General features: G+C 38.0%; 2 protein-coding genes across 2 annotated transcripts; both read right to left on the bottom strand.

Moving 5' to 3' along the window:
• Window positions 1–8,346: 8,346 nt before the first annotated feature.
• On the bottom strand, window positions 8,347–14,070 carry LOC148215371 (vomeronasal type-2 receptor 26-like). The gene is made up of 5 exons (XM_088143635.1): window positions 13,786–14,070; window positions 12,711–13,571; window positions 11,772–11,999; window positions 9,539–9,665; window positions 8,347–9,248 (listed from the first exon to the last, which is right to left on the bottom strand). The coding sequence occupies exons 1-5, from the start codon at window positions 13,948–13,950 to the stop codon at window positions 8,347–8,349; spliced, it is 2,283 nt and encodes a 760-aa protein (XP_087999761.1). The 5' UTR covers window positions 13,951–14,070.
• Window positions 14,071–19,960: 5,890 nt separating this feature from the next.
• LOC148215372 (vomeronasal type-2 receptor 26-like) lies at window positions 19,961–24,368 on the bottom strand. The gene is made up of 4 exons (XM_088143636.1): window positions 24,207–24,368; window positions 22,808–23,668; window positions 21,896–22,123; window positions 19,961–20,842 (listed from the first exon to the last, which is right to left on the bottom strand). The coding sequence occupies exons 1-4, from the start codon at window positions 24,366–24,368 to the stop codon at window positions 19,961–19,963; spliced, it is 2,133 nt and encodes a 710-aa protein (XP_087999762.1).
• Between the last annotated feature and the right edge of the window lie 3,452 nt (window positions 24,369–27,820).

A 27,820-nucleotide genomic window follows, 5' to 3' on the forward strand; every position in this document is an offset into this window, starting at 1 on the left:
ACTACCTTGCTGCATAGATTACATGACACTGTTGCTGTTCTTTATTTTATCGTATGTGTTTTTATCCAGATTATATTTTTTAGTATGTTTTATTGTAAACTTCCCAGAGAGTTTTGCCAGTTGGATGGTTTAACATTTTAATAAATAAATAAATAAATAAATAAATAAATAAATAAATAAATAACTTAGGATACAATAGAATTTGTCCATTATTTTGAGATCAGGACACATTTTCTTTTCTGTTGTATCCAAAGTCTACTAACAGAAATCTATTAAATCACAAATTTACTGTAGAGTCCTTTCCATAGCATCTCTCCCATCTACTTCGCTAAATTTATAGGCTGGCTTTTTGTATTAGCATAATTTCAATAACAGGCAAATTAACTCCTGGAGGTTTCTTTTTCTAATGTTTTTCCCAATATGTGCACAAGCAACTTCTTCTCTTCAGGTGGTTTAGAAATGATTCCTGGTATTTATTTTAACTTCTTCATATTTTCTTTCCCTGTTTCAGTTGCTTCTTCCCAGACCACGGCCCTGACGAGAGGGGTCCAAAAACAGAAATAATTAAAATAAAATAAAATAAAATAAAATAAAATAAAATAAAACAAAACAAAACTGGAGAAATGCTATGTTTGACCTGCACCATGTCCAGATTTTCTCTATGAGAGAACCAGCACATCCATTCTCAACGTCACCCCTTGGGGAAAGGATGGAATGGATGGGAATTATTTCAAGCAGTGGAAATAGTCAGTATAACGTTGCTTTGCAAACTCAGGTCAGCATTACGAGAGATGTCTTGAAACATCAGGTGTTTCTGCACCTAACCAAACTCCAAGTAGATGATGATCTATATTATTGCTCGAGAGAGAAAAATGCACACTAAGAAACCTCTCCCAGCTGCAGCACAAAAACTGTTCTTCCAGTGAAATAAACATTGCAGCTTTGTCATTCTGCACCTGCTAGAAACAGGATGTATTTTAACCCTCTGCTAAAGTGTGAACCCTTGCCACAGTCACAGGATTATGTTTTTTTTAAACTGACTGACCTTCCCTTCCCTTCCCTTCCCTTCCCTTCCCTTCCCTTCCCTTCCCTTCCCTTCCCTTCCCTTCCCTTCCCTTCCCTTCCCTTCCCTTCCCTTCCCTTCCCTTTTTCCTAGGGCTGAGAGGGAGGGACAGGCCCTAAGGTGGGACTAGAACTCATGACAGACCATTTGGTATAATGGTGAAGGTGCCTAGAAACCAGGAAACTGTGAGAGACTTTGGGCCAGTCCCTCTCTCTCAGCCCAGCCCACCTCACAGGGTTTTTGTTGTGGGAAAATAGGAGGAGGCAGGAGTATTAAGTATGTTCACCCCCTTGAGTTGAGCAAATTGAAAAAAAATGGGATAAAAATATGATGATGATGATGATGATGATGATGATGATGATGATGATGATGCCTATAACCACTACAGCAAACTTATTTTTTTAATTGGGCTTTTATGCTGTCAAAATGCTTTGCATATATAAGTCCACAATTGGCTTGATAAAAAAAACCATAAGGAAAGTCTGCAGTGAGTTTGAAGAGATGGATCTAGTCATCTGTCAAAACCACCTGCCAGTCACAGCCGTGTTATTTATTCTTCTGGGGGGGGGGGTTGTGACATAAATTAATTTTTCATGAATTACTGGAGAGTTGCAGTATTGCAAAATTTGAGAATCATTAGTAACTTTTTTAGCATCTTCTAGAGTCATCCAAGCATTGCTGTTCCAATGATGTCCACATGGCTGGGTGACACTAGAAGATGTTTTGAATCACTAGTGAGGAAAACCTTTTTTTTTGGTGCATCACTTCTTTTCCAATTCCATTTCCTCCTCTTTCTCAGGCCTTTAATGGTAGAACAAAACTATTTGCATTATTTCCTGTCAACCTGCAGCATTTAAATGCACTTCACGTGTCATGCAAGACTGATTGGTTACATAATGCATCATGAAGAAATTCATCTACATATGGAAGTCAGTGAAATTTTTGGGGTGAAAATACTGATTCTTCTTTTAGATGACAGAAGATTCCAGAATTGTGCCATATGGAACTATTGGAGCTGTAGAAGACAGTAACATGTAGGAATCCAGGGGCCAAACTATTTCACCTAACTAGGCCTGGAGGCCTTCAGAAGAGCTTCCCTCAGTATCTTAAAGGCATGAGCACAAGAAACAGTGAGAATTGCGTGACTGCAGGAAACATATTATTGAAATTCATTGAACTGAATTTTATGATGTGGGTTAATAGCAAAGCTCCATGCATACTGGAAATACTGGAAATCTTGCTGCCATGTTGTGAATCTGTGTCCTTACTGAACCAGTGTTCTTCTCATGTATCTCATGATTTCAGTCTGCACATGAAACTAACTTTTTCTCTATATCCTTTGCAATCTAATTTCTGATTTTTTAAAATTTATTCATTTGTACCTTCAAAGTTGTATTCGCTCTTGGCAACTGCCTAGATATGTCCCTGCAGTTGTATTTATTTTTTTATTGATGGCTTTATCACAATTGGTCTGAGGCTCATAGAGGACCCACGTGGCATTCTCAGACATAAAGATAATGTTAAATGCTAGGCCCTTGCATCTTATCTTTTATCTTATCTTATCTTTTCTTGTCTTATCTTTTTATTTTTCATTCCATTTCAGTTTTTATTATATTTTATTTTATTTAAATAAAGTATGTGCTGACATATCTTTGCCTAATATGGAGTGGAAGGGAGCTCTATGAATTTGTCAATCTAAGGTCCACATGCTATCATTAAATGATCCAGGAATATGTGAGAAGAATAAAATCCCAAATTGTTTTGGTTTGAATTAATCTAGTGTGTATCTATTGTTTGAATCTCATTCATGGTTTGTATTTTGAAGTGTCTATTTTTCATCTTGGGATATGCACCTCAAAAAATACAGGGCTGAAATTCAAACTCAAGCAATGTAGTCACAGAGAGGATTTTTTTTTTTAAAGCAGAAACAGAAGGGGGAGATGAGAAGTCCCAAAAGGGCATCCTGGCCTTTCTTCTTCAGCCACACCTCTGGGAATGCTAATCACACTATCATTATGTCACATTATGGTGTGTAATTGCAACACAGAAAGCCTCTCTGGCTGGCACCAAGCCTGCTTTGGTCGATAGGCCTAAAAATATGAATCTTCATGTCTGCTGGCCAGAAGGACGCCACAGGAGCATAACCAATGCGCAATTCTTCAGACATCTTACTCTGCTCTTGGGTCTTTTTCAGGATAACAACCCTGTAATTTGGCTGTAGATGTTTCCTCAGCCTCAGCTTTGAAAACAAGAGCACTTCCAGGCCTTTGACAGTTGGACTCCCCAAGAGACCTTCTCACAGAGTTCTCCTTTCACAGCTGAGAGCGCTTGAACTTCCCCCTGCATTTCCTGACATGTAAACAGAATGGCTTTGAGGACATTAGAGTGGCGTATAGAATTCACCAGACGTACTCATTTAATTTATATGTCTAGAATCACAATTTATTTTTTCCTGCTGCTGAAAATGTGCATCTGTAGCCATAGTTGGCACTCTCAGCAATGCATAATAAAAAGCAGGATAAAATGATGATGATGATGATGATGATGATGATGATGATGATGATGATGATGCATTGAAGCTAGTACACTATGAAGGTTTACTGAACACTGAAGAGACCAAACTGGCCTACAAGAAAGACCAAATGAAGAACAAAAAAGAGAGACAAGGCAAAATATTACATGGCCAGTACACCCACCCACCCACACACAAACTAGCAGGTAAAGCAGATAACAGGACCTAGCAATGGCTAAAAGCAGGAAAGTTGAAAAGGCAGAGGGACTAATTCTGGCTGCACAAGATCAAGCCTTAAGGACAAATGCCTACAAAGCCAGACTTGAGAAGACAGCAACAGACAGCAAATGCCGCCTCTGCAAAGGAGCTGATGAAACAGTGGACCACCTAGTCAGCTGCTGCAAGAAGATTGCACAGAATGACTACAAACAATGGCATGACAAATTCACAACAATGGTTCATTGGAATATCTGCAAGAAATACCATTGGCCTGCAAGCAAGAACTGGTGGGACCACAAAACAGAGAGAGTCATAGAAAAGGAAGAAGTTAAAGTGCTCTGGGACTTCAGAATTCAAATCAAATCAAATCAGATCAAATCAACGTTTATTGATTAGCCTAAGGCCTTATCAAAATAACAGTCAAACACTAAATATTCACAACACTGTTTACAAAAGTAACATAACAGATTAAATAAAATGTGAATAAAAATAGAGTAAATAAGTATAAGGAGGTATGCATATAATTGAAAATACAAATCATATTTTCATGTCACCCCAGCAGTTCACTCCAGTCGACCCCACATATGTAGATCTCAAGCGTACTGATTTGCTTAAAAACAAAGCTGTGTTATATGTTATTTTGGGGTTTTGACCACACATAAAAGATGTTGTTCTAATATGTGGATCCCAGTGGGTCATTCGTTTAACATATGGGCCAAGATACAAGTCTCTCACTGTCTTATACAAGTTACAATTGAATAGCATGTGTGCTATATCCTCAGTTTCGGGTGGTCCACATATACAAATGGGTTCATTATAAGGGATCTTGTTAAATCTCCCATATCTGACCATAGTATCAAGTTGATCAAATCTAGCTCGGGTGAATGCCTCCCTAAGTTGTTTTGGCATTTGTATTTTTAAATAATTATCAGTTTGAAATGTGTGTTTATAATGACTTCAGAATTCAAACAGACAAGCACCTGCCACATAACACCCCAGATTTAACAATTGTTGATAAGAAAGACAAAAAAGTCTAGATAGTGGACATTGCAATACCTGGAGACAGCACTGCAAATAGAAGTTGGACGACTATGGCAAAAGAAAGAAAAGATAATAACAATAGTTATAGGCACTTTAGGTGCAATCCCAAAACATCTGGAGCCCCACCTGATGACCATCGGCACTGACAAAATCACCCTCAGTCAATTGCAAAAGGCAGCTTCACGTGGAACAGCTGATATCCTACGACGATACCTTTAACACCGTCAAACAACCAAATCTGCCTATCCCAGGCCCTTGGGAAGAACTCAATATGTGGATAAAAATGCCAAATCCAGTCTAAATATCTGGCTGATTGTGTGATGAACCCTAATAATAATAACAACAACATTAATACCACCCCCATTGAGGCACTACCTTGATGTGGTTGTGGGGCTTGCATGCTCCAAGTAGGATGAGAGCTAAACTAGAGGTTCAGCCATGCTGGATAGGTCTCATCCAAGGAGCCAGTGTCTCTCCCATAAACAATATGGTGAGATGAAATTTACAGAAACCTATACCGAATTGGTCATTGCCTGGGTCAACAAGGACTGTGCTTGGTGTTCTATGCCTGGACATCTGGACTCAGGAGTGTTGGCTGAGCAAGCAGGGCCAGCAGCTGCAGGGAAGAAAAGCTGTTTACCCATTGTAAATATACGAAGCTGAAAACAAAGAAATAATGATCTGCTACTTCAAATCAAGTCCAACGAGAAGAGAAAGAATGAAAGAATGTACCACTTCTGGAAAGAACAACATCCAGAATCAGAAACAACAGAACAGAGGCTACCAGTTCAAGGTTGATTCATAACACACAATAAAATATTCACAGAAGTAGAATTGGAAGAATTGCAAAGGTCTACCCAGGGCAAAGAAATTGAAATCTTGCCAGAAGTAGCTCAGACTGTAGAGCAGTGTTGTGCAAACTTGGCCACTTTAAGATGAGTGGACTTCAGCTATGCTGGCTGGGGAATTCTGGGAGTTGAAGTCCACTCATCTTAAAGTGGCCAAGTTTGGACAACACTGCTATAGAGGCAAACCAAGGGGAGTTGGCAGTAGAGGAAGCCAGAATAGCTATTGAATTGTTTTCATTCCCAAACCAGGCACCCTCTCCTCTGCCTTCTCCTCAGAAAGAACAATTTGTAACCTTTCTGGGGAAGCTGGCAGGGAAGGTTGCAAATGGCAATCATGTGATCCCAGGGCACTGCAACCAATCATAAGTGCAAACTGGTTCCAAGTGCCCAGATCACGATCATGTGATTGTGGGGCTGCTGGGACAGCTGGAACTCTGAGGACCAGTCATAACCACCATTCATTCAGTGCTGTCACAGCTTTGAACAGTCACTAAATGGATAGTCATTGGTTGAGGACTACCTGTACCAGTTTTTGAAGCAGATCTCTTCTGCCCCGCTTCCATTCCATAGAGTTTTGTGTAAGGAGTGAGAGTATTTCCTCATTGAGATAGTTGATTCATAAAAAGGTAGCTTAGGACCATACATTTAATTTCTCTTACATGGCAAGCTATTCCAAATATCCATGAGTCAAAATGGAGAACGTGAACTAAATAGAATTCCGAAGAGAGCATGTTTGTTTGTTTGTTTATTTATTTATTTATCTTGTCCCCACCCATCTCCCCCCAATGGGGGACTCTGGGAGGCTTACAACATATTAAAACAATAAATAAATATACAGTTAAAATTTATAAGAGGACACATTTACAAAGAATAAAAGGAAAAGGAAAAATCCAAGAGGCTGATGGAAGCAACACCAGGCCTCTAGGGGGCTAGCTAACCCTATATCTGATGACCTCCCTCCCCACCCCATTATGTGGAAGAATGCCTTCTGACACAAGGCAGAAAGAAAGGTCTCCACTTAAATAACCATGTATTAGAAACTAGGAACTTCCACTCGTCATATAATTTTAGCATGATGCAGAAGCTGACACTCATGTTATGAAAAAGGAAAATAAAATTTAGCTTAATGTCAGGCAGGAACTCTGTTTATATACAGTGGCATGCCCGGCCAGTGTTGGTGGGGGTGTGGGTTTTGTTTTGTTTTTTTCCCCTCAATCAAGCAATAAACAATACCCTAATCAAGGAACTACCAGGCGGGGAAAATAAAACAAAACAAAACCCCCACCCAACACTGGCAGGGCATGCCACTGTATATAAACAGAGAGCAAACCCCATTCCCTTCTAGCACTGAAGATGTTACCTAGTCGGGTAATGAAACGTCTGTAAGCAAACAACCAAGCTCAGAGAACCCCAAGGTCTCCACAGTTCAGCCCTGAACTACACTTATTCTCTTCTATTGAAACTTCTTTTCCTTGGGTGTGTTCAAACTGAGACTACATAGGCATCTTTAGGAGATGGATCTGCCCATCTGGTAAGATCTGGGAGATATGACCTGCTGAGGGTCCCATCCCTAAGGAGATCCATAGTAGAGCCTTTTCAGTGGTGGCACCCTTGCCATATAATAAAATAATTTGCCCTTATAGATATCGACTACTACAACTCCAGTGAGATTCTGCACAGTTTGTGGAGAGAACATTGGGGGAATGACTTTTTTTTAATCTGATCTGGTTGGATTGTTCATGTTTGTTCTGTTAGTTTAAATCTTTATTTTTGCTGTTTGCTGCCCACATGTGACTTGTGACGATGATGATGATGATGATAGATGATAGATAGATAGATGATGACAATAGATGATAGATAGATAGATAGATAGATAGATAGATAGATAGATAGATAGATAGAGGCTTTTTTCTGAATTATTTCATTTAACTTCCACATTTGTGTTTATCCTTTCACCTCATTTTGATGACTTAATGATTTGTTTTTAATCCCCAACAAAGTTAACACAGAACACTTAATTACATTTTCCCTCATTATGTCCTCGTACCTAGTAGGCATTTTTGGTGAGTTATATTTGTTGTAACCACAAGCCAATACTTGGACAAGTTTATTGAATAAAGAATCATAAACCATTTAGAATAAATAGAATCTTAACTGCTTGACTGACATAGAAGATTTCAGACCTGTTCCACAGCTTTAGAGAGCTGTATCTGAAAACATTCACAGGAGAGGTGTGAAAAGAAAAAAAATAATAATGGTGAAAATCCAAATCAATTGGATTTCAATCTTCCTTTATTATCTCAGTGCTTATATTTCCATTTGGTATTTTCTGGAATATAATTGTACCATCTTAAAACTTCCATGGAGACAATTACAAATTTATAACTGATCCAATTTAAAATAGCTTCCCTCATATCTTCCTAAAAATAAGTTGTCTTCCCACACTGATCTCTATGAGATTTCCTTAGATGTTGTTGGGAAAAAGCTTCAGTTTCATAGAATTTTGCATGAAAATATGTCTTTGAAATATAAATCCATTTTCAGAGCTATAAGTAAATCAGAATGGTAAACACCCACCCCCTTCACAAGAATCACTTAAAAATACTTTCTAATATTGCTTCTTAACAAAAAGGCATACTGTAAATAAAAAAAGAAAAAGGTATTTAAACATGTCTTCTTATCAGGTGTTCCTTGTTGTTTAAATCAGGCCTCAGCACAATAATGTAACACTTGGGGAAAAAGATACATCCTAGGAGTCCGGCACTAGAGCACAAGATGGAGAAGATCTCCACAGCCACCATGGCTTTTCCCTTGGTGCTCAGGTATGTTGGAACAAAGGAGATCCACACACTGCAGAAAGCCAACATGCTGAAGGTGATAAACTTGGCCTCATTGAAACTGTCAGGCAGTTTACGAGCCTGGAAAGCCACAATGAAGCTGGCAAAGGCAAGGAGCGCCATATAGCTCAGGACACAATAAAACATAAAGACTGACCCTTCATTGCATTGCAGAATCATTTCTTCAGTGATTGAGTGCATGTCTAACTCTGGGAATGGGGGAGAGGTTGACAACCACACCATGCAGATACTTGCTTGGAGGAGAGAGCAGAAAAGGACAATAGAAATGGCCAGTCTTTTCCCCACCCATGTCCTCATCCGAGATCCTGGCTTGGTGGCCATGAAGGCGAGAGAAACAAGGATGGTTTTGGCCAACACACAAGAAATGGAGACTGAGAAGATGAGACCAAAGGCAGACTGTCTGAGGAGACAGGTGACTCTCCCAGGTTGTCCAAGAAAGAGAAAAGGGCAGAGGAAGCAGAAGAGAAGGGAGATGAGGAGAGTGTAGGTGAGGTCCCGGTTGTTTGCTTTGACGATGGGACTGTTTTTGTGCTTAATAAATGTTCCAAGCACCCATGTTGTTGTGAGGAAAAATAAAGTAGCAACAGTGGCTAAACTGAGTCCTAAAGGCTCTTTATAAGAGAAGAAGCTAATCTTTTTCATAATGCATCCATCTTTGTCATGGTTTGCATATTGATCATCAGGACATTGAAAGCAAGCAACAGTGTCTAAAAAGAAAACAAAACCCTTATGTCAATGCAGATTCATGAGAAAGAGAATTAGTTCCATGCTTAGAAACATACAATTTTTAATGAACGAATGAATTTGAGTTCTTCATTGCCCAGTCTCTAAATAAAATCTCATGAATACCCAACCTGAAAAAAATGATTAGCTGAAAGTGTTCAGTAGAACATGCCCACAAAGACACCAGTATGATGGATTTGTTTGAAATGGAAGTTTGGTTGAAATTTCAAGTTCATCACAATATCAACAAAATCAGAGGAGTTTGTTAACTTACCCATCTTACTGGAGATTTTCCCTTCTGGGCATGGAACACAGTCATAGCAACAGAATTTTTCCCCTTCATTCTTCCTCTTCTGATAACCAGGGTGACAATATTCATTGCACAGAGAAATGGGAATGACCTAGAAATGTTGGGAGATGAGTATTTATTGTTTTGAAAAAAAATCACTTGTTGCAATGACAATGAAATGTGCACCACTGTTACAATAAAAAGAAAAGTCCTATGAAAAGGCTATACAAAATGGTCATGAAATAAGTTGGGTTTGAGAATGTATTTCAAAACACAATTAGGTACAATTTTGATTTGCACTGTAATTTGAATTTTTGGGCATAGCTGATCTGGATTTCCAGTTTTTTCAATTATACTCATATGAAGATTTGAACATGTAATATTTCATTAATTCAATTCATACAATTGACCAGAAGGATTGAGACAATCAAATTTGCTTTACATCACAGCTTTGATGAAGCTTAACTCAAATAAGGTAATATAGTTGCTTAAACGCATGTGTTTTTCTTTCACATTTTCATTTCAGTATTTGAAGGAAGTATAATTAATATTATGCACAATATTAGTTATGTTAGCTTTTAACAATTAAAGTGGAAATAATGTCATTTCTTAATCTAGTTAATCATTTTTTTAAAAAATATTTTATTAAAAGTTTTATCTATAATAATAAAAGATAATACAAACTAAAAAGAAGAAAAATAGAGAGGATAAAAGTGGAAGGAAGCAAAAAGAAAGAAAGCTAAAAGAGAAAGAGAAAAGAAAAAAGAATAAAAGAAAAAGAAAGTGATTTCCTACCCTCATCACGACCAGTATAAACAATTTCACTATTTCTTCACCTCCTCTTAGTTAACAATTAACAGTTATAAATCTTTTCATTCCATAACTGAGCTCTTAACTACAGGCAAATCCAATAAACAATGTCTTTTCAATTCCGGTGACAGCAGAAAAGTCCAAACAGAACCCTAAAATAATCACATTAGTTAACAAATACAAAACTCATCATTCCGTTTCTCAGCTCTTAAATGTAAGCAAATCCAATACACAATGTGTTTTCCAGTCCAGATGTCAACAAGTCCAGAAAGAACCCCACAAAGTAACAACATATCCCATTTTAACCCTGATCAAATAAGCCAACTATATTCCTTCCTTTTACATAAAACAAACTTGATGTTTAATCCATTCAGATGATGACTATCCTGTGTCTCGAATTTCTTCAAAACTTTAACAAGCCTTTTTTGTGAGTCCAGCAGGAAAAAATTATTCCAACTACTCTCTTGAATATGCATTTTTATTTTCTTCTTAATTTTTAGAGTCTCCTCTGTTCATGCTGTTCTCCATAATTAATTCTTTTGTAATAGCTTCTTCTGGTGTAACAGCTTCTTCTGGGAACAGGATGTTCATAAAAACACTCAAAAAATAAAAACATAAAAACATTCATAAAAACATTCAAAGTCCTGTTGCCATTCCTCAACAATATCTCTGAATGCCATTACACGTTGCTTATCTTTTTATGTCTCCAATGTCAAAAATAATTTTTCCCATGAAAATACATTTATTATTTAAAATTAATTTCAAAGTCTTAATATTCCAAATCAAATATTCCAATGTTTTCTGAGTCCTTCATCCGTTTAAACCTTTCTATAGCCCCAACCTTTTCTTGCTTTTTGCTGTGTATTTTAAATTCTTAAAACTTATAAAGATGCAGTTTCACTTTCTTATATTAAGGGTTGAAGGCACTCACCCAGTGTTTCCAGCCTTGTCATTTTAAAGGTGTCTAATTTCTTTAAAGCAGTTAATAGGCAATTTCTGAAGGTGATTAGCAAAGGAAGTGTGCACTTAGTATCCTTTGAAAGGCTCTGAGTGCGGCTGGAGCAAATATGGCAAATTCCCTCATCTCCCAGTTCTCCCACCTCCTGGAGACTGCTGCCTTGCAGTCTGCTAATAATGAGCAACAGTATGGAGCAGAACCTGGGTGATCTCATGTCCTGTCTTTCTCCAGAGAGGGTCAAAGGAGCCAATCTACCTTTCAGCTTCTTGTTCTTAACTGCAATCATTGACTCCGCTTCTTGCAGAGCAATCTTCAGTCCATCATTCTTTCCCAGAATGTCATTTCTTAATCTGATTAATTTTCATGGGTTGCCTGGAAGGAGAAAAGTAAATTTCCCAACCTAATGAACCCATCTGAGAATAGTCATATAAGCTTTCCTTGAAACCATACCTGATTAAATGATCTGTGCCAAGCTATCATGTCCTCATTAATGACTAATTCATTTCCTTTCAGAGCATCAGGATCTACTTTCCCAACTTTTAGTCTCTGGAAGGAAGAATTGGGAAAAGTGACAATGTTCGTAATATCAAATCCACCTTCCATCTTTGTTTGATCATAAAAAGTCAATGTTTCTCCAAGAGAATTATTTAATTTCATGCCTTTAAGGAATTGATGGAGCTATATAATTGGAAATAATAAAAAAAAGAACAAGAAAAATTAAGAATAGAAAGGTATCAATAATTTTGTCTTAGCTGTACTGCACTTTTGAGGGACAAAGTCTGAAAAAATGGAAAATCCATTTTTCAACCCTCTTGAGACCCTCTGCATGGGTGGGTAGGTGCAAGGTAGGTAGGTAAGAAGAAGGATCAGATATTTCTCTTTGAGTAATAGTCAAATGAAAGATAAAGTGGATTCTACTCTTCCACATCTTCATGTTTCCAGTCCCACATTGCCTAGAAAGTGGCATGTGAAACACTGGAGAAAAAAATTCCAGATTTGCTCCTAACTTCCCACCCATTTTTCATTTCATGTAATTCTCACAGATAGAATGCTGCTATGGATATGGTAAGGACTGAAGGATAGCTGGCTAGGCTAAGTAGGACTCCTCTATTTGCCTAAATAATAAGTGAAATGCCTAAAAAGCCACAGAGTTTGAAAACCAGGACCTAGATCTTAGTTCACTTAAGCCATCCTTGTATCCTGAAGATGCTCAGGGCATAAAATGGAAAAAATATTTCAATGAAGGAAATAAAGGTATACCCTAAATTTTATCAATGGACAAGATATTCAACTCCATTTTAATAGTTGCTTCTTCCCTGTTGGAATCATACATCCTAACTTTGTACTTTACCATTATCTACTACAAAGTTCTTGTAGCACACAAATTACCTGCCATGGTTGTGCACCTTCATCTTTTGATAATTTATGCTTCACCAAATGTCTGTGATCAGATCGAACTGAGGAGAGAACATGTAAAGCTTGAGCCAACACATAGGCAGCATTATAGATACTATAGCTGTGCCCGGTCAACTGCATCTCAAAAAGAGCCCCAGGAATGTCCTTCAGCTTCTCCTCTCCAGTACAAGTGTCATTGTCCAGCAGGGTCATGGGGGGAGATGGCAATGAACAATCAAACACTTGTTCCCAGAAAAGGGGAAAAAATCCATCTTCTTGAATCCAAGGAGGTTTTATCAACTTCAGGAATTCCTTGAACCCTGGGATTTCTTTTGAGGGAATTGTAAAACAAATGGCTCCATCAAAGAACTGCCGATCCCAACTTCTTTGCATTCCTGTTATTAAATAATCAATCTCAGCAGTCATGATCCACACCTTTCCCAAGGAACTCTGCTCAACTCCAGGATCAAGCATGAATATAATAGTAGTCACCCATGTAATTGTCAGAGATTCTCCACAGATGATAAAGGTCTTAATCTTCTCATCAGTTACATGGTTATAAATAATTTTCCCTTTCTGCAACATGTCCAATAATTTATCCCAGTGGGTTAAATATGGAATTCTTTCTGTACAAGCAGAGCAGATTCCATGCTGGGAAAGAAGGGGTTCCATGGTCTGCAGAAAATGTTCTCCATGCCGATTATCATTAGCAAAGAGCCCAACCCACCTCCACCCAAAATGTTGAAGCAGTTGGATAATCCCAATGTACTGTGACAATTCATTTGGGACCATGGAGTAATAGGAAGAAACCTTAGCACTATCAATATCTTGATGGGCAAATGAGCCATATGTGAGCTAAAAGAAAATAAACACATATTAGAGAAATATATCAGCATCAGTTACTATTTGCTTTTTTCCTATTTGAGACAGTAATATTTGCTGACAAATTTGGTCAGATTGTTGAGCTATGTGGCCATCTTTCAGAGTATGATCAATTTTTGATAGCTACAGTTTTGGAAGAGGAAAAAGAAGAGGGTAGTTTTCATGCCTCTATCCCCAAAGATCCTACCTGTGGAATCTTGTAAAATTTTATGAGGTCTGCAATATAGGAGGAAGTTTCAGAGCTAAGTCCTCCAATGATAGAAATTAGCTTTTTCCTGGTGTGACATTTGTAGTTGGGGACAAATCTCTGTGATCTGAAGAGCAGGTCCAGGGTGGTCCGATAAGTCATCATTGCATTGAAGTAGCTATCATGGATATGGAACCCAAGAGTGACATTGGGCAAGATTTGTGGATTCTCATTGATCTCCTTCACAGCAAAGGCCAAAGAAAGGACATGCTGGTAGAATTTTGTGATCAGACTGCATAATAAAGAAAGTCTTTCAGAAAACAATTCTACCATATGTGGAATAGTATTGAGAAAAATAAAGATTTCTGCCTGGGATTAAAATTGTACATGTATGAATGTTTCTAATCTATTGAACACTTTTGCTTTCAGTTCATATAGTATTTATGAAGGAGCACTTTATTACACATTTCATTCACAGAAAATTACTCACAATAAGATATACTAATAACAACTTTTAGGTTTTTAAGGTAATGTTGAATGGCAAGATACTGAAGTTTCTCTGTAGGTAAATCCTAAACTTATTCCACTTCTTCCTCCCTTCAAACTTTAAAAAAATATATTTTAAAGAGAATTTTGGTCACAGCAAAGACCAAGCAAAGGACATACTGGTAGAATTTGGTTAGCACTCTAAAAACAGGATAATGTATATGTCTCATTAACTATTTCTAGATTACTTTCCTGGAACCTCACAGAGGTGCTTGGGGAATTAGGGAACGGCTGATCCACCTCTACTGACAACTCTAATACAGTGAAGTAGTTCTGGTGATTTCCATTGTTGCAGAAATCACAAATTGTTGTAGCCGATTTCACTCACACATAAAGTTCTCCTAATGAGAAATAGGGTAGCATCTGATCACATTTCACTCAAAGTTCTGATGTAGACTTTTAAGGAAACATGAGAATGTATCATTTCCTTGGCAAGTTCCAGTAGATTCTTGTTCATTTTTCAAATGTTTATGACAATCAGAAAAGCTGGACTTCTAATTGTACATTATATTTGGAGAGGGAGAAAAAAGCTTGTTATCTCTCACTTGTTTTGAGTACTGCTGATGTTCTCAGTGCATCAAACAAAACTAAAAAAGCCAACTTATGCTATAGCCTTGAGTAAATGAGACCTAAAGCACTAGCAAACCATTGATCCCATAAAGAAGGCAATGAAGGCTTATTGTTCTTCCTCAAGGAAAGCCAGTCTAGGATTCAGCAATCTGGGTTAATGGGTGCAAAATGAAAGGAAACTATAGTGGATGAGAAAAAAAAGTGGGGGACGAGGAGGCATCTGAAAGGGAAGGAAAGAGAAAGATGTTCTGCAAGAGAAGAGATTCAGCAACTTGATGACAATCACAGCAGGCTCTTATGACAAAAGAGCAACTTTCACACTTCTGGTAGGTTTAGTGTTATGCAGATTGCAGATGTCAATATACATTTTTCCCCAAGTATTCTGCTTCTTACACAAGCTAGGCTTCCTGATCTAATGTTTTACATTTTCCAGTACAGAATTTTGTTTCATAAAAGCAAGCAATAACTTTATAAAATTCCATATTCTATTATGCAGTACCTTTCATTAGAAAGTGTTCTCATTATGAAAGAAAACAATCTAATTTTCTCTCCAATCATTGCAATTCTGCTAACTAGAGATGCCACAAAGGTGAAGGATAAGAATTCCTTACTCTGGATGTGCAAAGTACTCCTGAGAGGGATGCTGCTGAAATGAAACTTCATTAAAATGGTAATTAACCATAGATACCATCCCACCAATGATGAGGTCCCCTTGCTGGTACCATTGATTTGGAACCATTATTGGATCACCTGGACAACATGACAGAGACTTCACTCTGAAGAGTGGAAATAAGAGAAGAAAGAACATTCTGGGCAGCAAATGCTCTCTAAATAGAGAAGCTCCACCAAGATACCATTATACCATTAGTATATATTCACCTGCCTCAAAACTCCTTTTAAGGGTGAAGCTTCAGTGTAACATTTAACACTGATTCTGCTTGCATATAGTGCTAATACACAAAAAGATCTGAATTGTACTGTAGAGTTCCAAACAGTACAACTTTTGGAAGAAAGCAATACAACTTAGTTTGGGACAGTTAAAATGACAGGACTTGCCTGTCCTTTTCTTCTACACCCAAGTCTCCATGGGACAGACATTTAAAGAAAAAAAGAAAGAAAAAAATATTTTTTTCATATCCCTAATGTCTTCTTAACTTGTTTACAGCTTTGACCAAGGGAACATATTATTATTGTTGGAATAATTCTGGTGGGGAGATAATTATTCCTTCAGTATTTTCTCTCCCAATGTTGGCCATAACTGATTAAAAAAAAAAATGGAAGTTGAATTTAGTATGTCTAATTTCTTTTCTGTCTATGGCATAATAACTGGAAAAGTTCAGATCTGATCTTCAATTCATCTCAAAGCTACTATTTGACTAATAGAATTGTGTCATTTTCCATTTTTCAACCAGAATATTTACCCCGTTAATGCAAGTTTCACAATGTGAAGTGCTTCACTGGAAGCACTTACACAAAGGTTATTTCAGTAGCATAATGAATGAGTCACAAGTATTACTTCCCAGCATTTTGTTGGAAGAAAACATTATTCTATTTGGATGTTGTAGGCCTTATTTTATTGTCAAAAGAATAACACAAAAAATGAATCAGTTTAGTCTGCAGAACCTGATCCACATCCACCTAGAAGGGAACTGTAGTCAGTGCAGGCCAATGGATTTAAGTAGATGTGACACAAGGGGCATGCTTTTAAGAACACATCCGTTCCATCTGTCATCTTGTGTCCGTGGGAGAGCTGCTGAACTTCCACGCGCTTGCAAAACATCAAGCTGAATGTGGTCCTGATTTCCATTCTCATGTGTGACTTCTCCATGACTCGGGATGAATAGGCCTATCAAGATGTTCCTCTTCCATCCCATACGGCTCAGGAAAATATATTGCAATAAACTGAGAATTAAGTTTAATATGTTATAGCAGGAAAAGCAAATGGAAAATGATCCAAAAACTCAGCTGGATGGGGACACACAGGCAGAATGCAACATGTTTATTTCAAGGGGAATACCAAAATAAAAGAAAACAAAACTGAGTAGAAATTAGTTGTTTTCAGTTCCCTTGGAAGTGATCCAGAGAAAAGAACTATTCTAACCCCAACCTAATCTGCTTCTATCATCATAAAGGGCATCAATGAAAAATGGTCTTATGTTCCATGATCACAGCTTCTAGTTTAATATCAAGACCAACTTGCTAATAGTCAGAATGTCTCAGTCCTTACCTCAGTTCTAATGGAGATTAATCCCCTTTCCCTGGGTGATTTCCACCCAAGTCTGGGCTCCCATTTCAAGGAAATAGTTTGGTTTATTTTTGGGATACATTAACTCCACTGATATCAACATTTAGTGTCATGATGGGGTGGAAAAGATATCAATAACTTTGGGAAAATGTAATGAATGTAAGAAGGTATGAAATATGTCTTTAGGAAGATGTGGTTGTCTATTAAAGAGGTGGGATTTGGTCTTGGAAATCTTGAATTATATCAAGTTCCACGTCTATTGGCTAGTCATAAAATCTGGATGTGTCCTCCTGGTGGAAATTCCCCTTTTTAGCTGCCCTGAGAATATTCATACATTACACTTTTCTCTTGTTAGACTTCCTTGAAAACCAAATGTAATACATTTCAAAGAGTTCCTAATACTATTACATTGACTCAAACACTGTGGTATGTTATGTGTACAAAATTGTATTTGTTCTTTTTTCATATGGCAAGTTAATGCTTTCAGTATTCCAGATCACAGAAGTAATTATATGGGGGGGAGGGGGGGAGGAACCTAATAAAAGGAAAATTTGTGGAAAAGCCAGCATCTACACTTTGCAACAGTTAGTAGCTGAAAATGGTTTTCTCCTTTGAAGAATAAATAATATCTGCCTCGGGCGGCCTATGACAGTATTTCCGATTGTAACATCTATCGACAGCCCAATTTTTACATGCGTTCTCCTGTGAAACAAGTTTTCATATTCTCAAATATTAAATTCACATGCCTATCTGAATGAATACCATGAAAGGAACTGCATGATAATTCTGATAAGCATAAGAAAATTGTATTTTCCATTTTTGAGGAGCTAAAAAGCTTATATTTGGCAAATGGACACAATTCTCAATGGACTGCAGCATATTTATGTAAAGCCGTTACAAATATATTATTGTTGGTTCATCTAAGGCATGAATGTATTTCTTTCTTTTTTCAGTTTTATTTTGCTTCATTTATCTCTTATTGTTTGTTTTTCCCACTTGTTTTATGTATTTGATTCAAAAAATGGGAAAAAAACATCTCTTCTATGATCCCCACCCAAGCTAGCAGAGAAAATTCAATAGCTTTCCCCCTTAATTTGGTTACCTAAAATAGTGTGAATCTGGAGAGTGTATTAGTTTTACAGCCCCAATATTTAGATTGCTGTCAAAATCACAAGTCATTATCAACATATAAAAACAAACCCTTTGGATGGAATAGAATCTGAATGAATTCAAAACTGCAGCCTCTTCCAGGTTTCTAGATGTCAAGTTCGGTCTTCATTTCGGGGAGAGGTAGAATTCCAGAAATGATAGGGAAACACCTTTAATTGCTGTAGGGTGCAAACTGCTACGCTGTAGATTATTGTGACATAATGTGGTTGTGATCCCATCTCAGAGATAAGGGGGACTCTGATTTTCTCCTATTTGCTAGGTGTTGAAGATTCCTGTTCTGTATATTTTCTCTATGATAAGTGCAAGTAATGGTTCCACTCCACAGTGCGTATGAAGTCCTGGACGACTGGACTTGAGGAATTGTAATTCAATTGTATTTTGGAAGAGGCTACTGAGAAGTGCAAAGAAAAGGGAGCGATGGAGGAGATGGAGTCCTATGGACAGGAAGGGGAGGAAATAAAGGGAACTCACTCATGAGGAAAGGCCTGATTTCTTAATAGATCCATATATTTGTCTTAATTTCATATCTCATATTGACTCACATCTCAAATTGCTTAGTTAGATGTGGTAACATCCTTTCTATAATTATTCACAATAATAAATATTTTGTTTTACTATTGAAATATGTGTTTGCATATAATAACTAATATGTGTGACATAATCAATAAACAGGGGACACGGTGGCGCAGCGGCTTAATGATGCTGAAAGCTGCTGGCCAGAAGTGGTCGACACTTCAGTGGTTCGAGCCCAGCTCTGCGTGGCAGAGTGTTCTCCTGTCTCCTCCCCAGCTTCTGCCAACCCAGTAGCTCGAAAAATTCCATGAATAGATAAATGGGTACTCTCACCCCAGTGTTAGGAAAAATGCTGGCAGCGCCTTGCACGGGAGACAGGACCAGTTGCTGGTAACGGGGAAGCTGCGTACGCCAGAAAAAGGCGCGAAACAACAGAAACCCCACCTCCTGTGCTTCCCAGGTGAGCTCCACTCTAGGAGGGAGGCAATGGCAAACCACTTCCAAAACACCTTGCCTTGAAAACTGCAGGGACTTTTCCAGGCAGTCGCCACAGAATCGGTAACAACTGAGTGGGAATTTAAAAAAAAAAAAATCAGTAAACAAAACAAAACAAACTGAGAGCAAGAAAGGGAAAAATATCTACCTATCCATCTTCCTTGGTTATAAAACAAATGTTTTTATTGATCTTACATTACATTATCTCTTGGACAATATAGAGAATGTCAAATCTCCTAGGTTTTCACTTTTAAAAAACAAGCCTTCTTATGGAGAACAGGGGTTCAGCTTGACATTCTAAACTTCATCTTTGTGCTAATATTTACATTTGGCAGTTCATGAGCATTTATGGGAATAGTTAGAAAATTATCCTTGGTTCACTTTCGAATGGGTCTCTCTAGTTCGCATAAAAGTAACTTGTTTTGCCACACTAATCTCCATGAGATTTCCTTCGATATTGTTGGGAAAAAGCATAAATTTGATAGAATTGCCCATCAATTCAGATTTCACAGCTACAGATAAATTAGAAAGGTAAACACTCCCTTCACAAGAATAACTTAACAATGAATTTCTCATTTTGATCTCTCTTTCTCCTACCAGCTTAAAAACTTAATAAAAGAAAAAGAAAAATGGCATTTAAACATGTCTTCTTATCAGTTGTTGCTTGTTGTTTAAATCAGGCCTCAGCACAATAATGTAACACTTGGGGAAAAAGATACATCCTAGGAGTCCGGCACTAGAGCACAAGATGGAGAAGATCTCCACAGCCACCATGGCTTTTCCCTTGGTGCTCAGGTATGTTGGAACAAAGGAGATCCACACACTGCAGAAAGCCAACATGCTGAAGGTGATAAACTTGGCTTCATTGAAACTGTCAGGCAGTTTACGAGCCTGGAAAGCCACAATGAAGCTGGCAAAGGCTAGTAGGGCTAGATAGCTCAGGACACAATAAAACATAAAGGCTGACCCTTCATTGCATTGCAGAATCATTTCTTCAGTGCTTGAGTGCATGTCTAACTCTGGGAATGGGGGAGAGGTTGACAACCACACCATGCAGATACTTGCTTGGAGGAGAGAGCAGAAAAGGACAATAGAAATGGCCAGTCTTTTCCCCACCCATGTCCTCATCCGAGATCCTGGCTTGGTGGCCATGAAGGCGAGAGAAACAAGGATGGTTTTGGCCAACACACAGGAAATGGAGACTGAGAAGATGAGACCAAATGCAGATTGCCGGAGGAGACAGGTGACTCTTCCAGGTCGTCCAAGAAAGAGCAAAGGACAGAGGAAGCAGAAGAGAAGGGAGATGAGGAGAGTGCAGGTGAGGTCTCGGTTGTTGGCTTTAACGATGGGACTGTGTTTGTGCTTAATAAATGTTCCAAGCACCCATATTGTCATGAAGAAAAATAAAGTAGCCCCAGTGGCTAAACTGAGTCCTAAAGGGTCTTCATAAGACAAGAAGCTGATTCTTTTGATGATGCATCCATCTTTGTCATGGTTTGCGTATTGATCTTCAGGGCACTGAAAGCAAGCAACAGTGTCTAAACAGAAAAGAAAAAAAAAATCCGTATGTCAATGCAGATTAATGAGACAGAGAATTAATTCCATGTTTAGAATCATATAATTTTTAATGAACTAATTTACTAATGAATTTGATTTCTTCATTGCAGCACTCAGTTCCAAATAAAATCTCATGAATAAACAATCTGAAAAAACAGATTAGCTGAAAGAGTTCAGCACAATGCACCTCCAAAGATACCAGTATGGTATACTGGTCTGAAATAGAATTCTGGCTGAAATTTCCACTTCATCACTATATACACAAAATCAGAGGATTTTGTTAACTTACCAATCTTATTGGAGATTTTCCCCTCTGGGCATGGAACACAGTCATAGCAGCAGAATTTTTTTCCTTCATTCTTCCTCTTCTGATAACCAGGGTGACAATACTCATTGCACAGAGAAATGGGAAGGACCTAGTTATCAATATTAAATGTTGGAAGATGAGCATTTACTGTTTTGCAGAAAAATCAGTTGCTTCATGGAAAATGAAATGTGCAGCCTTATTAAAATAAAAACAAAAGTCCTATCAAAAGGGTCAAGAAAGAAATTGGATTTCAGAATGTATTTCAAATCACAATTAGGTACATTTTCGATCTGCACTTCAGGTTGAATTTCTGAGCACAGATGATCTGCATTTCCGGTTCTTTCAATTGGATTCAGTGAGGATTTGAACATTTGATGCTTCATTAATTCAATTCATTCATTTGACTTGAAGGATTGGTTCAACCAAATTTCCTTTAAATCACAGCTTTGAGGAAGTTTCACTATACCAAGCAAATGTAGTTGTTTAAATGCATGTTTCATTTGTTCACGTTTTCATTTCACTATTGGATGGAAGTATAGTAAATATTGTACAGAAAATTAGTTACGTTAGGTTTCAACAATTAGTGGAAAGAATATCATTTTTAAATCTTGTTAATTCTCATGGGTCACTAGGAAGGAGAAAAGTACATTTCCGAACCTAATGAACACATCTAAGAATGGTCATGAAAACTCTCCTTCTGAGCATACCTGGTTAAATGATCTGTGCCAAGCGATCATGTCCTCATTAATGATTAATTCATTTCCTTTCAGAGCATCAGGATCTACTTTTCCAACTTTTAGTCTTTGGAAGGAAGAGTTGGGAAAAGTGACAATGTTTGTAATATCAAACACACCTTCCTTATTCTTTTGATCATAAAAAGTCAAAGTTTCTCCAAGAGAATTATTGAATTTCATGCCTTTAAGAAATTGATGGAGCTGTATTATTGGAAATAAAAAAAAATTAAAAGTTGAAGAATAGAAAGGTAGCAGCAATTTTCTCTTAGGTGTATTGTACTTTTGAGGGACGGTCTGAAAAGATGGAAAGTCCATTTTTCGACCCTTTTGAAAAACTCTGCAGAGAAGGGTAATAGGAAGAACCAGATGTTTCTCTTTGAGTAACAGTCACATGAAAGATAAAGTGGATTCCAGTCTTCAACAATTTGTTTGTCCCAGTCCCATTTTGCCCAGGAAGTAGCATATGAAAAATTGGAGAAACAATTTCCACATTTGCTCCTTACTTTGCACCCATTTTCCTGTTCATGTAATTCTCACAGATAGAAGGCTGCTGTGGACATGGTAACAACCTGAAGACAGCTGAATAGGCAAGGTAGGATTCCTCTATTCTCTCAAAAATAGGTGAAATGCCTAAAAAGTCATAGGGTTTGAAAACCAAGACCTGGATCTTAGTTCACTTAAACCATCCTTGCATCCTGAAGATGCTCAGGGAGTAAAATGGAAAACATATTACAGTGAAGGAAATAAAGGCATGCCCATACATTTTATCAATGGAGAAGATATTCAGCTTCGGTTTAATAATAGCTTCTTCTCTGTTTGAGTCATACAACCTAACTTTGTACTTTACTACTATCTACTACAAAGTACTTCTAACACAAAAATCACCTGCCATGGTTGTGCACCTTCATCTTCTGATAATTTATGCCTCCCCAAATGTCTGTCATTAGATCGAAGTAAAGAGAGAGCCTGTAAAGCTTGAGCCAACACATAGACAGCATTATAGATGTTATAGCTGTGCCCGGTCAACTGCATCTCAAAAAGAGCCCCAGGAATGTCTTCCAGTTTCTCCTGTCCAGTACAAGTGTCATTGTCCAGCAGGGTCATTCGAGGAGACGGCAGTGAACAGTCAAACACTTGTTCCCAGAAGAGTGGAAAAAATCCATCTTCTTGAATCCAAGGAGGTTTTATCAACTTCAGGAATTCCTTGAACCCTGGGATTTCTTTTGAGGGAATTGTAAATAAAATGGCACCATCAAAGAACTGCTGACCCAATCCTCTTTGCATTCCTGTTATTAGGTAATCAATCTGGGCAGTCATTATCCACACCTTTCTCAAGAAACTCTTCTCACCTCCAGGATCAAGCACGAATATTGTATTAATCACCCATGCAATTGTCAATGATTCTCCACAAATGATAAAGGTATTGATCTTCTCATTAGTTATGTGGTTAAAAATATTTCCCCCTTTCTGCAACATTTCAAAAAATTTATCCCAGTTGGTTAAATATGGAATTCTTTGTGTAGAAGCAGAGCAGATTCCATGCTGGGCAAGGAGGGGCTCCATGGTCTGCAGAAAATGTTCCCCATGCCGATTATCAATAGTAAGGAGCCCAACCCATCTCCACCCAAAATGCTGAAGCAGTCGGATAATCCCAATATACTGTGAGGACTCATTTGGGACCATGGAGTAATAGAAGGGAATCTCAGCACTATGAACATCTTGATGGGCAAAAGAGCCATAAGTGACCTAAAATAAAATACACACATATTTTAAAAATAGATGCGCACCAGTCCCTCCCTCCCTCCCTCTCTCCCTCTCGCCCCCCCCTCTCTCTCTCTCCTTCTCTGTCTATGATGGAAGACATGAGTGGGAAGGATTCTGGAATGGAATTTCCAGGTTGCTGGGAGGGTGAAGAGAGGTTTCAGGGAAAGCACCTCCTCAGCCCCCAGCCGGACTTTGGGAGAGTCAAGAGAAGGAGACCGGCCCCTCCCTATGAGCATCAAGGTTATAGTTGCTGTCCTTGGGGATTAGAATTAGTCTGGCAAGATTCTGTCATTTCTGTGTAAGCTAATAAAGGAGCTGAACTGATTATGGACTGTCTCATTGTTCTTCTTGGGCTCAACCTGATATGTTCCCAATTCAAGACAGAAATATTGGTGCAAACTTGGTATTTTTTTTAACTATGAGGCCATCTTTCTGTTTATGATCAATTTTTGATAGCTACAGTTTTGGGATAGAAAAAGGAGGAGGCTAATTTTCATGATTCTATCCCCAAAGGTCCTACCTGTGGAATCTTGTAAAACTTTATAAGGTCTGCAATATAGGAGGACGTTTCAAGGCTAAGTCCTCCAATGATAGAAATGAGGTTTTTCTTGGTGTCACATTTGTAGTTGGGGAAAAATTGCTGTGATTTGAAGACAAGGTCAAGGGTTGTCCGACACGTCATCATTGCATTGTAGTAGCTGTCATGGATATGGAACCCTAGAGTAACGTTGGGCAAGATTTGTAGATTCTCATTGATCTCCTTCACAGCAAAGGCCAAGGAAAGCACATGCTGGTAGAATTTTGTTAGCACACTAAAAACAGGAAGATTTCTATGTCTCATTAAATATTTCTAGATTACTTTCACGGTACCCCAGAGAGGTGCTTGGGGATTTAGGGAATGGTTGATCCACTATTGACAACTCTAATACACTGAAGTAGTTATTGTGATTTCCACTGTGGATGAAATCACAGAATGTTTAGCCAATTTCCCTCACACATAAAGTTTTCCTAATGAGAAATTGGATAGCATCTGATCACATTTCACTCAAAGTATTGATCTAGACTTTTAAGCAAACATTGGAAAGTAAGATTCCCTGAGCAAGTTCCAGGAGATTCTTGTTCATATCTCAAATTGTTATGCCAATCAGAAATGCCGGCTTTTTAATCATACATTACATTTGGTGAGGGAAAAAATGATTCCTATTTCTCACTTATTACTCATGTTTTGTGTACCACAAATGTTTTTTAGTGCATTAAACAAAACCAAAGAAGCCCACATGATACAGCCTTGAGTAAATGAGACCTAAACCACTAGCAAACCACTGTTTCCATAAAGAAGGAAATGAAGATTGATTGTTCTTCCTGAAGGAAAGCCATATAAGAGCTCAGTTATCTGGGTCAGGGGGCAAAATGAAATGAAACTATAAAGTGTGAGAAAAGAAAGTGGGGGATGGGGAGGCATCTGAAAGGGAAGGAAAGAGAAAGATGTTCTCCTAGAGAAGATATTCAGCAACTTGATGAAAATCAGAGCAGGCTCTTATGACAAAACAGCAACTTTCACACTTCTAATAAGTTTACTATTTTGCAGATGTCAATATACATTTCCCCCCAAGTATTCTGCTTCTGATGTAAACTAGGCTTCCTGCTCTAATGTTTCACATTTTCCTATATGGAATTTTGCTTCATTAAAAACAAGCAATAACTTTAGGAAATCCCATATTTCACTATGCAGTATCTTTCATTAAACAGGGTGGATATCATGTGCGCAAACAATCTAACTTTCTCTCCAGTCATTGCAATTCCTCTCCCAAGAGATGCCACAAAGTGGAAAGATAAGAATTCCTTACTCTGGATGTGCAAAATACTCCTGAGAGGGATGCTGCTGAAATGAAACTTCATTAAATTGGTAATTAGCCATAGATACCATCCCACCAATGACAAGGTCCCCTTGCTGGTACCATTGATTTGGAACCATGACCGGATCACCTGGACGACACGGCAGAGACTTCACTCTGAAGAGCGGAAATATGAGAAGAAAGAACATTCTGGGCAGCAAATGCTCTCTGAATAGAGAAGCTCCACCAAGACCAGCTTCTCAACTTAGTCTACTTCACCTGCCTCAAAACTCCTGTTAAGAGCAATATTTCATGCTAACAGTTAGTACTGTTTCTGCTTGGATCTGGTGCTAATATACAAGAAGATTTGAATCGTACTGTGGAGTGACAGCAAAACAACTTAGTTTGGGGCAGCTGAATGGACAGGACTTGTCTGCCCTTTTCTTCTACTCCCAAGTCTCCACGGGACAGACATTTCTTTCTATTTTTGTCATGTCTCTAATGTCTTCTTCAGCTGTTTACACCTTTGACCGAGGGAACAAATTACTATCATTGGAATAATTCTACTGGGGAGAAAATTATTTCTTCAATATTTTGTGTCCCATTGCTGGCCATTTTTTTTTGGCTGTTTTTTTTTTTAAAGAATTTGAACTTAGTAGGTCTAAATTTCTTTTCTGATTGTGGCTTAATAACTAGAGAAGTTCAGATCTGATCTTCAAATCCTATCAAAGCCACTCTTTGACTATTAGAACTTTGGTCATTTTCCACTTCTCAACCAGAATATGTTACCCTGTTAATGCAAGCGTCAAAATAACAGACCTGGAAGCATTTACCCAAAGCGTATTTCAAAAGTCAAATGAAGGGGTCACTAGTATTACTTCCCAGCACTTTGTGGGAAGGAAACATTATTCTATTTGAAAGTTGCAGACCTTGTTTTATTGTCAAATGAATAACACAAAAGATGAATCAGTTTAGTCTGCAGAACCTGATCCACATCCACCTAGAAGGGAACTGTAGTCAGTGCAGGCCAATGGATTTGAGTAGATATGACACAAGGGGCATGCTTTTAAGAACACATCTGTTCCATCTGTCATCTTGTATCCATGGGAGAGCTGCTGAACTTCCACGCGCTTGCAAAACATCAAGCTGAATGTGGTCCTGATTTCCATTCTCATGTGTGACTTCTCCATGACTTGGGATGAATAGGCCTATCAAGATGTTCCTCTTCCATCCTATATGGTTCAAGAAAATATATTGCAATAAACTGAGAATTAAGTTTAATATGTTATAGCAGGAAAAGCAAATGGAGAATGATCCAAAAACTCAGCTGGGTGGGGACACACAGGCAGAATGCAACATGTTTATTTCAAGGGGAAGACCAGAAATAAAAGAAAACAAAATTGAGTAGAAATTAGTTGTTTTCAGTTCCCTTGGAAGCGATCCAGAAAAAAAGATCTATTCTAACCCCAACCTAATCTGCTTCTATCATCATAAAGGGCATCAATGAAAAATGGTCTTATGTTCCATGATCACAGCTTCCAGTTTAATATCAAGACCAACTTGCTAATAGTCAGAATGTCTCAGTCCTTACCTCAGTTCTAATGGAGATTAATCCCCTTTCCCTGGGTGATTTCCACCCAAGTCTGGGCTCCCATTTTCAGGAAATAGTTTGATTTATTTTTGGGATACGTTAACTCCACTGATATCAACATTTAGTGTCATGATGGGGTGGAAAAGATATCAATAACTTTGGGAAAATGTAATGAATGTAAGAAAGTATGAAATATGTCTCCAGGAAGATGTGGTTGTTTATTAAAGAGGAGGGATTTGGTCTTTGCAATCTTGAATTATATCACGTTCCACATCTATTGGCTAGTCATACAATTTGGATGTGTCCTCCTGGTGGAAATTCCCCTTTTTAGCTGCCCTGAGAATATTCATACATTACACTTTTCTCTTGGTAGACTACCTTGAAATCCAAATGTAATACATTTCAAAGAGTTCCTACTACTATTAGACTGACTCAAAGACTGTGGTATGTTATGTGTACAAAATGGTATTCTGTTCTTTTTTCTTATGGCAAGTTAATGCTGTCGGTAATCCAGATCTCAGAAGTAATTAACGGGGAAAAAAAACTAAGAAATGGAAAATTTGGGGAAAAGCCAGCATATGCATTTTGCAACAGTTAGTAGCTGAAAATGTTTTTCTCCTTTAAAGAACAAATATTTCCCACCTAGGACAGCCCATGTCAGTATTTACAATTGTAACATCTATTGACAACCCAATTTTTACATGCATT

Source organism: Python bivittatus, unplaced genomic scaffold (assembly GCF_059951505.1).
Source record: "Python bivittatus isolate LINGU-HERP-01145 unplaced genomic scaffold, Pbiv_v1 ctg000360_np1212, whole genome shotgun sequence".
Taxonomy (NCBI): domain Eukaryota; kingdom Metazoa; phylum Chordata; class Lepidosauria; order Squamata; family Pythonidae; genus Python; species Python bivittatus.

What these genes read in the sequence shown, in the direction of transcription:
- LOC148215371 (XM_088143635.1), bottom strand. Translation starts at nt 13,950, where the DNA reads ATGATGACTTATCGGACCACCCTGGACCTGCTCTTCAGATCACAGAGA. An exon ending in AATTTTACAAGATTCCACAG is followed by an intron (nt 13,572 to 13,785) that starts GTAGGATCTTTG and finishes ATTTTCTTTTAG; the next exon opens with CTCACATATGGCTCATTTGC. An exon ending in AAGGTGCACAACCATGGCAG is followed by an intron (nt 12,000 to 12,710) that starts GTAATTTGTGTG and finishes CCAATTATATAG; the next exon opens with CTCCATCAATTCCTTAAAGG.
- LOC148215372 (XM_088143636.1), bottom strand. Translation starts at nt 24,368, where the DNA reads ATGACGTGTCGGACAACCCTTGACCTTGTCTTCAAATCACAGCAATTT. An exon ending in AAGGTGCACAACCATGGCAG is followed by an intron (nt 22,124 to 22,807) that starts GTGATTTTTGTG and finishes CCAATAATACAG; the next exon opens with CTCCATCAATTTCTTAAAGG. An exon ending in GGCACAGATCATTTAACCAG is followed by an intron (nt 20,843 to 21,895) that starts GTATGCTCAGAA and finishes GCTTGCTTTCAG; the next exon opens with TGCCCTGAAGATCAATACGC.